Genomic DNA, 14,228 nt, shown 5'->3' on the forward strand with positions numbered 1-14,228 from the left:
AGGCTATAAAGATTCTGATGGAGTGAAAGCCTCAGAAATTTTGTATTCTGACAGTAGTCCAAAACCAAACACGCTTTGCAAGCCGGAATGTTCATCCTTGCAATGGCAGGGTGTTCATAATCTGTGTCGTTGGCATCCAAACCGTGTGAGGATATTTTGTGGCTGTGGAACGTCACATCGCTGTCATACCATTACTGGCTGTGCCGTCGGATGAAGTGTTATAGTAATTTCTAAATTCCTTCAGTGTACAGAAACCAGTGCCATCTATGACATATGGTCCATCCTGTTAGTCTTTCAATCTCCCCATGCGAATGTCAGCCTCTGCATTTCAAACTCAGCAACCATATTAGCTCAGGAAAGACAACCATTTCCAGCTTAAAAGCTTCATGTTGTTGGCCTTCTCCCTCTGTGAGAAAAAACAGCTGTAGTAGGCTGGTGGAAATCCGGTTGCATGCTTCTCTAATGTGGCATTTCCGCATAAGTCTGTCTCATTTGGAGCCGAGGTATTTCTCCCAAGTAGCACTCAGGCATCTGTATCGTCAGGAAGAAATAGCCGATTATTAGGTTGTCTTCCGGCAGAAGGCATAACTGCTTAATTTTTATTTTCGAAAGACAGATCGCGGAGTAATTGCCTCAGATTGCATCTTAATTCCCATACAGATGTAGTTGATCTTCGGACGACTTTGGAGTTCAAGAGTGTATGTAATTCTTGTAGAGAACAAAGTGACTGAGTTTGTGAAGCTATTTCACTCCTACCTAAGGTAGGCCTTTGGGAGAGGCAGTCCTCTAGAGACGAACAACGTTCTAGTTTTGCGATCGAGATACAGAAGGATTGTCCAGTTAGTAAAGATATTATCGAGAGCGGGACAGACAATCATTTTTAAGTTTCTTGTTTATCTTCCATAGCATGCAAATGAGCCAGCATCAGCTGGTGCAGAGAAATTTGTTTTTCTTCGAATAAGAGTGCATTAAAGGCGATCCTGAATATAAATGCTGAAGGATTTGATTATGGATTTAATAATGTGTTACTTGAATCAATAAGCGATACTTGGTTTTCTTTTGGCATTACATATAACGGTAGAAAATTTCGACACTCATGCTGTACTCTGCTGAAGAACTATTCGGTGTATAGTAGCTGTCCTCCTGTGTTGCAACCAGCGGAAGGTAGGAAATGAAAAGAAAATATTATGAGTGCAATTTTATCGTGTTCTCGGTGCCCTGCTGCATGTCCCTAGACGTGATCCAGATGCCAAACCGTGGAGGAAGTCTTTAAGATCAGACACGCGTTAGTAGCGACTGCTGTAAATATTACCTGGCTGAATTCCCGTAAGTTGTTTGAATACAGTTGTACTAGTTAAAAACTTAATTCTGTATTTTATCATAAATAAAACGTAATGCCTCAGTGTCAGTGGCACATGGAACAGAACCTTTCTTCTTGCTATTTTGTCGAAAACTGACATTTTCGAGATCAAGATTGTGGACAAAAACGAGTTGATTATTGCGAAGAAGAAAATAGCAACTAGCTATTGTTAATAATTAATGCTATTTATATAGAGAAATATTGCTGTTACCGGTTTCGAACGACAAAAAAAAAAAAAAAAAAAGTCTCTGAGCAGTATGGAAGTCAACATCTGAGGTCATCAGTCCCCTAGAACTTAGAACTACTTAAACCTAACTAACCAAAGGACATCACACACATCCATGCCCGAGGCAGGATTCGAACCTGCGACCGTAGCGGTCGCGCAGTTCCAGACTGAAGCGCCTAGAACCGCTCGGCCACACTCGAACGGACAAGTTAATCTTCCGACGGCTGTTCACTTGTATATAACATATGTTGTTAGTTACATTAACAGTAGAAAAAAAAACAGCCAACTCCTAATGTAAACAACATCATATGTATGTGAACTGCCGTCAGGAGATGAAGCCGTGTGTTCGAAACAAGCAACAGCGCTGTGTGCCTAAATAAATAGCTTCGTTAAGAATGCCTGGTTGATGCTTTTTTTTCCTCGTTGCAAGAATCAGCTTGCAAAACCTTGCTTATTGGCGCTTGAGACCGGTCGATTTTCTTGTATGGCGCTTGGCTCTGAGTACTATGGGACTTGAGAACATCTATGGTCATTAGTCCCCTAGAACTTAGAACTACTTAAACCTAACTAACCTAAGGACATCACACACATCCATGCCCGAGGCGGGATTCGAACCTGCGACCGTAGCAGTCGCGCGGTTCCGGACTGAGCGCCTAGAACCGCTAGACCACCGCGGCCGGCACTTGTTTTCTAATTTGACTTATTTCTTGCTGTGATGCAATGAGCAGTATAGTTCTGTGGTAGCTTCTTAATTTATTTTGTTACCAATGTGTGTAAGAGATACTTCTTTTTTCGTTCTTCTCACAAATTTCTTATTTGACACTTAGAACGCCTTCCACTTCAACTCTTCAGTTGTTTCCAGTCGTTCACATGCTGGGTGGTGGCATGCTCTCACAAAAGCTAGTACTGAGTGCTAAGTTTTAAACCCTGGTAATGTCAGTATTGGAGTCGGCAGATAGCTGTGGAAAAAGTAAATATTATATTTATTTTTGTCAGTATTCCAGGGTTTATATCGCTATTAATATATAAATCATTTTCTTTTACAGTTTTGAGTCTGCCTTTAGGCGAGCTGTTTTCCGTAAAAATGCATTTGTCACTTCCCTCCATAGTTTTCGTAAGAGGCCCTGGCGTACTGTGTACACGAGTGGAAGGATGGGAGGCATAGAGCAGCGGCCAGGCGCGGGAGCTCACGCTAGGGAAACTGGTTTGTGGCGCGCGATGGGCCTCGCTGAAGATACGAGCCTGACGTCATATCTGGAGGAATGCAGACGAGGCTGCAGCCGCCGCTGCGGTGAAGAAACCACGCGGAATGCGAGCTGCGCCGCCTCCCCCGCCCTAATACACCGCTGCCGAGGTCCAGCTCCAGGCAGAGGCGCCGGGGAGCGCGTAAGGAAATACGTGCGGTGATACGCACTTTGTGACGGCTATAAAACTGTCGATGGTGGTTGGATTTTCAGAGCTTTTTAAGTTTTTTGTATGTGAAACTGAATTCAACAGTGGGTCCTTGGTCGAGTGCACAAATTCAAATCTGTTGTTGTTGTTGTTGTTGTGGTCTTAAGTCCTGAGATTGGTTCGGTGCAGCTCTCCATGCTACTCTATCCTGTGCAAGCTTCTTCATCTCCCACTACGTACTGCAGCCTACATCTCTCTGAATCTGCTTAGTGTATTCATCTCTTGGTCTCCCTCTTCGATTTTTACCCTCCGCACTGCCCTCCAATACTAAATTGGTGATCCCTTGATGCCTCAGAACATGTCCTACCAACCGATCCCCTCTTCTAGTCAAGTTGTGCCACAATTTCTCTTCTCCCCAATCCTATTCAATACCTCCTCATTAGTTATGTGATCTACCCATCTAATCTTCAGCATTCTTCTGTAGCACCACATTTCGAAAGCTTCTATTCTCTTCTTGTCCAAACTATTTATCGTCCATGTTTCACTTCCATACATGGCTACACTCCATACAAATACTTTCAGAAATGACTTCCTGGCACTTAAATCTATACTCGATGTTACCAAATTTCTCTTCTTCTGAAACGCTTTCCTTGCCATTGCCAGTCTACATTTGATACCCTCTCTACTTCGACCAGCATCAGTTAATTTGCTCCCCAAATAGCAAAACTCCTTTACTACTTTAAGTGTCTCATTTCCTAATCTAATTCCCTCAGCATCACCAGACTTAATTCGACTACATCCCATTATCCTCGTTTTGCTTCTGTTGATGTTCATTTTATATTTGCCTTTCAAGACACTGTCCATTCCGTTCAACTGCTCTTCCAAGTACTTTGCTGTCTCTGACAGAATTACAGTATCATCGGCGAATCTCAGAGTTTTTATTTCTTCTCCATGGATTTTAATGCCTACTCCAAACTTTTCTTTTGTTTCCTTTACGGCTTGCTCAATATACAGATTGAATAACATCGGGGAGAGGCTACAACCCTGTCTCACTCCCTTCCCAACCACTGCTTCCGTTTCGTGCCCCTCGACTCTGATAACTGCCATCTGGTTTCTGAACAAATTGTAGATAGCCTTTCGCTCCCTGTATTTTACCCCTGCCACCTTTAGAACTGGAAAGAGAGTATTCCAGTCAACATTGTCACAAGCTTTCTCTAAGTCTACAGATGCTAGAAACGTAGGTTTGCCTTTCCTTAATCTTTCTTCTAAAAAAATGGTTCAAATGGCTCTGAGCACTATGGGACTCAACTGCTGAGGTCATTAGTCCCCTAGAACTTAGAACTAGTTAAACCTAACTAACCTAAGGACATCACAAACATCCATGCCCGAGGCAGGATTCGAACCTGCGACCGTAGCGGTCTTGCGGTTCCAGACTGCAGCGCCTTTAACCGCACGGCCACTTCGGCCGGCAATCTTTCTTCTAAGTTAAGTCGTAAGGTCAGTATTGCCTCACGTAATTCAAATCTAATGCTGAGATATTAGGAACGTAATGTGTTCGCAGTCTTAGCAGAAGACACCAAAGTTAGAATTAAGGTGCAAGTCTCACATTTTGAAGCAGCAGGTTTCACAGCCACATTCGGTTCACTTCTTGTCTAACTCATAGAGAGCGAAGGGTGTTTCAGGAGATTCAACAATGGGACCGCTCCTTTTCTTCTTACTGTAAATGACTTTCCAACTCATACTAATAAAGCAAAAAATAGTCACATAAAAAAGGATGGACGGGAAATTAGGGTTTAATGTGCAGTCGACTGAATGCCATTAAGGTGGCGAGAGTGTGGAAGGGAATCAGTACTGTACTTTTGAAAGGAACCAGCGCTAAATTTGCTTTAATTGATAAAGAAAAACCACAGAAAAGTAATCGGGATGGCCGAACGGAGATTGCCGCTCACTACTGTGGGATAAAAGTCCATTGCACTAACCACAGTGCTACTTTCCTCCGTGGGGAATGTACACACAAGTGTCCAAGAAGCTGTAAAGGACACTGTCGAAGTGACATTAGGTGTATCAAAGGCTTAGCTGTAAGCAAGTGACACAGATTACACAGATGAGTTGCTGTACTGAAAGCTACAGTGATCCTGTGTACGAGGAATTTACGTCAGAACTCTGATTGTCAGACGACGATGGTCGTCGCCTCTCGAGAGTGCATCTGGACTCGTGGCTAAAAATCACTGTGCAACGATTCAAGGACGATGCAGACATCAACACCGGTCATTCTCAATCAGTTACACTCCGGAGGAACTTTCGTAGCTTGGAAATTTGAGTCAGCATTCCACGCAAGAGATCCGTACTCGTAGCAGCGCTATCAGATTGTTCGCTAACGAAGCAGTTCACGGTTTAGATTATTGTAAGTAGATGCAGGAAGTGTGTGACAAAATTTCAGCTTAGTTTAATGAATGGCAGCTCCGTCTAAATGTAAGTAAGTGTGAGATATTGGCCAAAACGAGAAGGAGAACTCGATAGTATCGGATTTTAAGATTAACGGTCAAATTTTGGAGCCCTTCGCATCGCTTAAACACTCGTATTGAGAGTTAACATTAAGTAGCTACATGAAATGTGTCGAACACACAAAATCTTTTGTGGATAAAAGAAATGGAATACAGATATTTTGTATGAGTTCTATTAAAACGCAATACATCTGCAAAGAAAATCGCTTACAAGACTCTAGTGCGACCAGTTCTAGATTGTTGCTCCAGAGCATGAAGTCCTTATCAGTTAACCGCATCAGGTCGTTACAGCACATATAGAATATAGTATAGATTCTGGGGTGTTGAGTAGGAGCCTGAAGAAGGAAATTGACATTGACCTCGACACACTCGTTTTACATCTGATGTTCGTTGACTACCGTGCGACAATTCTTCTACCACCGGAGTACGTCTCACATGCGTATTAGGGCAATTAGGCGCACGTCAAATCTCATAGACAGTAATTTCTATCCTCTCTCAATACCAAAATCGACTATGATAGAAAATTTGCTGATATTGGTACAGAGTACACTCCGCCAAGCATTTTAAAGTAGCTTACGGTTTGTATGTGTAGATGTAATTGGCATTACTACCATATTACACTGTGGGCCCATATGCGACAGCAGTAAACTATGGAGGACTGAAAACGATACCCGTTTCTGCCTGTATGTAAATGAAGTAATGTATCGTTATCGTGGTAAACCCCAGGAAATCTACCGGCTGTGCACAAATTGGAGGAGGCTCATACGGCTTGTGGCGGTATTCCTTTGTACTTCGGTCGAATTGACATGTACGTGGCATCTGAGAACAGCTGCATAGTGCACTGGCCAACAGGGTTTTGCCACTTACGCGACATTTGAACCATGAGAGATGCAATGCCAACTCTGTCTTACAGTGTGGTGGCTGAAGCTGTGACTAAGACCCGGGACGTTCAGGGAACCCAGTCCCTGCAATTAAAACAAATGGGAATCCTCCGCAACCGGCTGGAAAAACGTACCAAATGTCTGCAGGAACTCTAGATCATGGTACGGCGAATCACTGCTGTTGACAAGGCATCGCGTGGTATTTTACCGCCGTTATTTCGACGATACGGAATGAATGTAGGCGAATTACATCAGGTGATGGCGAAGGGGGAGGGGGAGGGGTAGCTTGGGATATGAGACACTGAAACTAGTAGACTACTTTTGCTGTTCAGGTAGAAAATAACTGATGATGGTGGAAGAAGTATTAAAGACATTAAATTCAGGCTTTCGATAGAAAAGAAACATATCTCAACATATAATGTTGATTTTAATGTTAAGAAATTTTTCTGATAGTATTCGTCTTGAGTGTAGCTTTGAACGGAAGTAAAATGTGGCCAATAAAGTAGATGGTTTTGAAATGTGGTTATGCAGAAGATGCTGATTGCTGTACACAACGGTAGCTCTAATACCCAGTAGCAAGTCCTCTTGCATTGATGCATGCCCGTATTCGTCGTGGCATACTATCCCCAAGTTCATCAACGGCGATTCGGCGTAGATCCCTCGGAGTGGTTGGTGGCTCACGTCGACCATAAACAACCCTTTCCAATCGATCCCAGGCATGTTCGCTATGGTTCATGTCTGGAGGACATGCTGGCCACTGTAGTTGAGCGATGTCGTTATCCTGAAGGAAGTCATTCACAAGATGTGCACAATGGGGGCGCGAATTGTCGTCCACGAAGGCGAATGCCTTGCCAATATGCTTCCGTTAAGGTTGCACTATCGGTGGGAGGAGGGCATTCACATATCGTACAGCCGTTACGGCGCCTTCCATGACCACCAGCGGCATACGTCGGTCCCACATAATGCCACCCCAAAACAGCAGGGACTCTCCACGTTGCTGCACTCGCTCGACAGTGTCTCTAAGGCGTTCAGCCCGATCGGGTTGCCTCCAAACACGTCTCCGACAATTGTCTGGTTGAAGGCACTGACCGGTGAAGAGAGCGTGATACCAATCCTGAGCCATCCATTCGGCATGTTGTTGGGCCCATCTGTACCGCGCCGCATGGTGTCGTGGATGCAAAGATGGACCTCGCCATGGGCGTCGGGACTGAAGTTGCGCATCATGCAGCCTATTGCGCACAGTTTGAGTCTTAACACGATGTCCTGTGGCTGCACGAAAAGCATTATTCAACATGGTGGGCGTTGCTGTCAGGGTTCCTCCGAGTCATAATCCATAGGTAGCGGTCATCCTCTGCAGTAGTAGCCTTTGGGCGGCCTGAGAGAGACATGTCATCGACAGTTCCTGTCTCTCTGTATCTCTCCCATGTTCGAACAACATCACTTTGGTTCACTCCTAGGCGCCTGGTCACTTCCCTTGTTGGGAGCCCTTCCTGGCACAAAGTAACAATGCGGACGCTATCGAACCGCTGTATTGACCGTCTAGGCATGGTTGAACTACAGACAACACGAGCCGTGTACCTCCTTCCTGGTGGAATGACTGGAACCGATCGGCTGTCGGACCTCCTCCATCTAATAGGCGCTGCTCATGCATGGTTGTTTACATCTTTGGGCGGGTTTAGTGACATCTCTGAGCAGTCAGAGGGACTGTGTCTGTGATACAATTTCCACAGTCAATGTCTATCTTCAGGAATTCTGACAGGACGCGTTATGAGACTTGAAGGCATAGTCATTTTGGTAGTGGAAGGAAGTGATGGCGGGGGAGGGGGGTGGAAGGATCTGTAGATGAGACCAAGGTTCAAGTGGATGTAGGCTGAAGTAATTATGCAGAGACGAAAAGGCTTGCACAGGAGATACTAGCTTGGATAGTTTTATCAAACCCGTCTTTGAACTGAGGACCAGACAACATAACATGAGTTTAAAGGTGATATATCTTTCACTCCATCAGAAAAATACTTGCAGCACACTGTAGCTAATGAATGAATGAATGTACTGGAAGAGTGTGAACAGCCAACAGAGCTTGCAGGCTTGTTCAAGCCGCATCTGTCATGATCACCAGTAGATCGTACCCCATTCGCTGTTTAACATTGTGATTGATTTTATCGAATTTTCGTGTATAAAACCGAGGAATGACTGCCCAGTCATCAGCTTCATGGACTTTTTTATCTAAGTGTACGTACTGTACTGTTTCTGCGTAACAGCACCGTAGTAGATAGAGAGCTCAGTATAGAATAGTTGGTCTTCCGCAGCCTCTGAAATAACAGTTAGCGAAACTGGGTTGAGAAGAAGGAAGAGGTCCCGTTAGGGCAGCGTGGGGCTGTCGGCAGGTAGATGCCCGCGGAATGCACTCACTTGTTATCTTGGAGGCAGCCGCCACACGGCAGCATCTCCTGGTAGTGCCACGGGCCGTCCTGTGTGAGCAGGGGGGCTTTTAAGACACAGTACCTGTTTCTCTGCGTCTGCCATGTATAAAGAGCGCGGCAGACTGAACTTTCTACTGGACCACACATTAAAATTTCTTTTCGTGGACGGATTATGTGACAAAAATGTTCTCTGTTAATATGCGAGCTGTGATTTGCCAAATTTTGTCTTTATGCCTACTGTGACAACGATATATAGGAGGCTGAGATATATTCGTGGATTCACTCTAAAATCTATTCATGGAATTTCTAATTAGGATTTTGCGAGATATCTGCCGTGCTCCTTAGTAGTTCTATTTTCTGAGATTCTGCTGAGGTTTTGTTAGTCTCCGGCATGCGTTCAGTCTTGTGATCGTTTTCAGTTACTTTTTCCCCTGTTCGCTCGATATCCTCTGGTAGTGCATATTTATTTTAACCCTACTTCAGCAGCATTTCAGTGTTTTTTTATGTGCGTGACGTGAATTACTTAAAATATCTCTAAATTAAAGGTTAGTTGGTAGTCTTTGCACTAGGTTGATATTTTGTCCAGGGCCGAATGGATGCTCTACAGTTTCAGTTGGTAGCACTTACTCATAGATAGCCCTGTCATCTCCAAAAAAATCTGAGATTGCAATTTATTAATGTACACTATGAATAGTGATGGTCCCAACACAGTATATGCAGCCACCTGAAACGACTTTAATATTTATGGGTGACGAGGTAGGATAATGAACTGATTTTCGTCTGCGAAGAATCCCCGTGCGAATGTATTCTGTTTGATAAATAACGAAGTAATTTTGAATAGTAAGCTTCCAGAATTATTATTAATCGAATTATCTCATCAAATCAGTCCACTGGTGTAGACTATCATGTTTGATGCGCGTCAGTTTGGTTTTGCTACACCTGTGTTTCCGAAGTCCATGCTAGAAAGTAATTTTTTTAAAAATAGGTAATTATGAGCACGAAGAAGTACACATTCGTGCATTATGCGTAATAGTACATCTGTATCCTTAAAATTGGCTTAGTACAGCCTAATAATTAAATAAATGTGTGTAATGGCACTGATTGGTGGGATTCGGTTAATAGCTGAGTTCTTCTCGCAATAGATTCGCTGTTGAATCTGACTTTATGGCTCCATTGATGTGAATTGTTCATATTTCAACTACACTTGTATAATGCCTTTTTTTCGCGGCGTACAGACACAACTGGTATGTAGAATGTAGTTCATCTTTAACGTATGTGCTAAAGAGTATTTATATCGCGTTAGTATTACGCACGACGCCTTTGAGTGGGTCGCAGACTGCAATAAAGATTGCGTAATTCACAATTGCAAAGGTCTTGTGATATTTCGCCGAATTTCTTAAGTCAGATCTATTCCAGATATCGAAAACAACAATCCAAGTAATTACGCTACTGCTCTGCAGCTACTGTATATAAGTGCAGTCCTGTAGATGTGGGTTCCCATGGTACAAATGGCTCTAAGCACTATGGGACTTAACTTCTAAGGTCATCAGTCCCCTAGAACTTAGAACTACTTAAACCTAACTAACTTAAGGACATCACACACATCAATGCCCGAGGCAGGATTCGAACCTGCGACCGTAGCGGTCGCGCGGTTCCAGACTGTAGCGCCTAGAACCGCTCGGCCACTCCGGCCGGCTCCCATCGTACATTATCGAAGTATATGAACTAAAGTAGTGGGACGTAGTACAGAGATATGTTGTACAGATAGCTCCGAGCAAAGTGGATTAGAAACTGACTCTAGACTCCCATTCAGAAGGACCTGGGTTCAAACCCCCACACGGCGTCCCAGTTTAGAATTTTTTCAGTTTACGGTTGATTACTAAAGGTAAATGCCGAGATGGCTCGTTTGTAAAAGGACACTGCTAATTTCCTTCCCTATATTTGCCCTTGCGGAGCTTGTTCTGCGTCCTGCGTCACTAATGTCTTCGTCGTCGGCAGGTAGCTAAACCCCAATCTTCCCTGTTGTGTAGAAGTCAATAGCCCGCAGCCGCAGCTTGCGCAATGGATCAAAATTATGGATCTCTGGAATGATGAAGTGATTGATTACCACTGCTGTAATTAGTGACAGCAAGCTTCGTTCGTCATAAACCTTACGAGTCGCCTGGGGTGGCCGAGCGGTTCTAGGCGCTACAGTCTGGAACCGCGCGACCGCTACGGTTGTAGGTTCGAATCCTGCCTCGGGCATGGGTGTATGTGATGTCCTTAGGTTAGTTAGGTTTAAGTAGTTCTAAGTTGTAGGGGTCTGATGACCTCAGAAGTCAAGTCCCATAGTGCTCAGAGCCATTTTTTGAAACCTTACGATGTCAACTGTTGTTGGTGTAGTGTTGTGAAAACGTTGCGAAACGGTTAGTACTCAGAAGTGACCTATCTAAGTACGCTTTTGACCACATGTTGCATTTAATGTTACAAGTCGGCCGAGTGAATCACATTCGCTGAACTTAACCACTGTCGAGAAAGATACAAGAATCCTAAACTACTCTTGTTGATGTTTCCCACACGTGCGATGTGTGCAAAGCATATATTTTTGATGTTACACTATGTATTTAATTTGTACGCATATGTTTTGTTGTTAATTTATTTTGTATTATTCCATTTTTTGAGATTAACTTATTCTGTTGTTTATGTTTGCCAATCGAGATGTCACTAGTTGGTAATCGCAGGAGGGCTGTGACTCAATTCCCGGTCCAGCCATACTGTTTTCGATTTATATAGCTCATAGAAAACACCTCCTAAAAGCTCAAGATTTTTTGTTTCGTATACAAATGAACATCGAGCTCCTCCTTTTGTATATGCTGGGTCTGACTTAAATAGTTATTCTTCTCCTCATCAATAATTTTTGGTTGACAGTTTACCTTAGTAACACTTACTGTGACAGATGGTAGTAAATGCGACATGGAATGAAACCGACTTGTTAAATTTAACTGAATTTTTTCCAGTTGCTCATAACAAGCATCGCTACTTCTTAGAGTACAGACTGCCTTTCTCCTGCGGCCTTTTGATGGCTGTCCCTACTCCTTCCAAAACGCGTAACTTCTTCGAATGCATTATCTTTCCATCGATCGAAACGTGCACACGTCATACCTGAACTTATATTCGACATGACAGATGTCCAGTTTCTGATGCTGAATGTTTTGTTGGAGGCTCTACTACGTTTTTTAAGTAACTTGAGACTGAGTTTCGCAGCCGGACACATCATTTGTCGTTGTTGAATACATAAATTGCTTCGCCCAGGGGAGAAAGAACGGGCAGCAGAGGATCATTTTACTCTTTATTTTCAGCATGGTTCGGCTTGTAGACGTTCTTCGTCAAATCGTTAAACTCAGCTAAATTCCGATGAATTACTACAGGTTAGTGAAAACAGTATACTTGACCGGGAATCGAATGCACGCCTATGAGAGAGGCTGTCAACAGCCGCTTAGTTCTGCTGCCTCAGCATTGCTGTAAAGTTACTTTTTGTGCCTAACCCAGATAAGTTCAGAGTATGATCTTCGATAGGGACCGATATCCCCGTTTTAAAGACAACGAATGCCGGATGAGTTGCAGATTGAACCTTGTTCCATGTGAAGTGTGATACTTAACAAGGGGAAGCTGATACGCACAGAGCGACGGGAGCATTTCCATTTGTTGACAGCCAGAAAGCTGGAGAGCAGTCCACCACGCTGCTACGCCGAGACTGAATGCTTTGCCAATTAGTCCAATACGGATTTCTTTTCAGCCTGGCGTCTCGTGTAAATGTGGGCGAGGTTTCTGCGGCTGTGCCCGGAGCTATCGCCCAGGCCGGGGTTTCGCCTTGTCTGCACTGCGACTCGCTGACGCAAACATACTGGTATCGCAGCAAGTATGCTCTCATTACTCTTCAGTGTGCTAGGGAGCGCGAACACACTTAACCATTAATCATACCGTAGAGCAGTATAATTAATCACTTAGTCTTACCTCTCACTGCCCTTAGCTTTATACTCTTTAGTTTTTAAAAGACTGACGACAGTCGCACTTAATGTAGACAGCGTGGTTTACGAGGTCCCTGACCTGGTGCCACGTATGCTAATAGTGGAGCACTGGATCTGCAGACTGTCAACAGAGGGAAGACTCTGGTGGTGGTTTACATGTTACTGACACTCGTATGCTCGTCGGAGGACAAGTCAGATCACTCTGTTTGCCTTGGAACGGGGCTTGTTTTTATTTGGTGATAGGGAAGCATGCTAAAGTCGCTTGGATATGGAAGAAAATGCTGAAGATTCGCTATTGATAGTAAAGGACTGTGGCTGGATACTGTTAAACGCACGTGGACTTGCAGATGTCGTGTGGGCAGATCACGTTTGTGGCTTCGACGTAATCATTTCGAATCTGGCCATAAAAATAGTCTCACCTCTTCAATTCTTCCTTCTCTCTTTCCATGCCTCTGTCTCCTTCTTCCACCATTCGCTGCAATTCTCCCGTTAGTGCTTAGTGGCTTACAGATTCTTTCCCTGAATTTATCCATGATCAGAACTACCTTGATTTTGTAATGACTTTGCCACGTTTGTTGTAACGGGTCGTGATCGAGATACCACCGATTTGTTTGTTTCCTGCGTGGGCACAGTAGCAGTAGCATTTAGCTGCTCTTCGTTACACTGTGCGATAGTCTTTCGTGCGACTGCAATTGCCCGTTTCAAAGGCACAAGCTCTGTTCAAAAAGGAACAGTACAATCTCAGCGTTTAAAGATGTAATCCATAAATTTTTCAAGTAATTTCATGTCGGGTCACCATAAGCTTATAGAGACGATTATCAAATCGACATGGTATACAATATGTTAATGAATACATAGAATTTCATAAGCAGTAGACACCGTTGTATTGTAGAATATGTAAAACTGTAAGTGCTGCCTTAATGAGTTCGTACAACAATCATTCACAAGGGAATTTTGATAAAGCTTGCATTCCATACGTAACATGTACATTAGTCAAAGTTTAAACGTGAAGCACAGAATACATCAGCCGACCGTAGCTTATTCAACTTAGAATAAAATATTTTATAATCGCTTTTTTTCCCTAAAGGTAGGTGAAAAGCTGCCATGTGTTCTTACGGAATATTTCTTTCTCGTACTGCCTATCCATCCTTAGCATTAAGCTCGATCTTTTAGCTGGAAGCAGGTGTAACTTCTGAAATTCAGTTAATTAATAAAGGGGTTTGAAATGTTGGGTTGTATGCAGATAGATATCTGTTTGATGGAGAGCAAATAACGGCGCATATTGCTTTCCTCGAGTCACGATTTTTGCTCGTAACGAGGTGACGACCTATACAAAGAGGACTGTCCAATTTATTTTAAAGGAATACACAGTGAAAGTCCGTACGAGATATATAAAAAACAGAGGTATAAACTTTTCATCTACTTGGGGTGTGTTATT

At 43.5% G+C, this 14,228-nt stretch overlaps 1 protein-coding gene across 6 annotated transcripts in view; it reads left to right on the forward strand.

The window, feature by feature from the left end:
• LOC124619301 (LIM domain-binding protein 2) overlaps positions 1-14,228 on the forward strand; it is an 800,176-nt gene that overhangs the window by 274,591 nt on the left and 511,357 nt on the right. For 5 of the 6 annotated variants that reach the window (XM_047145589.1, XM_047145593.1, XM_047145592.1 and 2 more), the window contains exon 3: positions 12,559-12,681. In XM_047145589.1, the coding sequence (XP_047001545.1) occupies positions 12,559-12,681 (123 nt within the window). The remainder of the gene's footprint in view (positions 1-12,558; positions 12,682-14,228) is intronic. The other variant, XM_047145595.1, reaches the window with a different exon arrangement.

The sequence above is a fragment of the Schistocerca americana genome, chromosome 6 (genome assembly GCF_021461395.2).
Source record: "Schistocerca americana isolate TAMUIC-IGC-003095 chromosome 6, iqSchAmer2.1, whole genome shotgun sequence".
In the NCBI taxonomy this organism is placed as follows: Eukaryota; Metazoa; Arthropoda; class Insecta; order Orthoptera; family Acrididae; genus Schistocerca; species Schistocerca americana.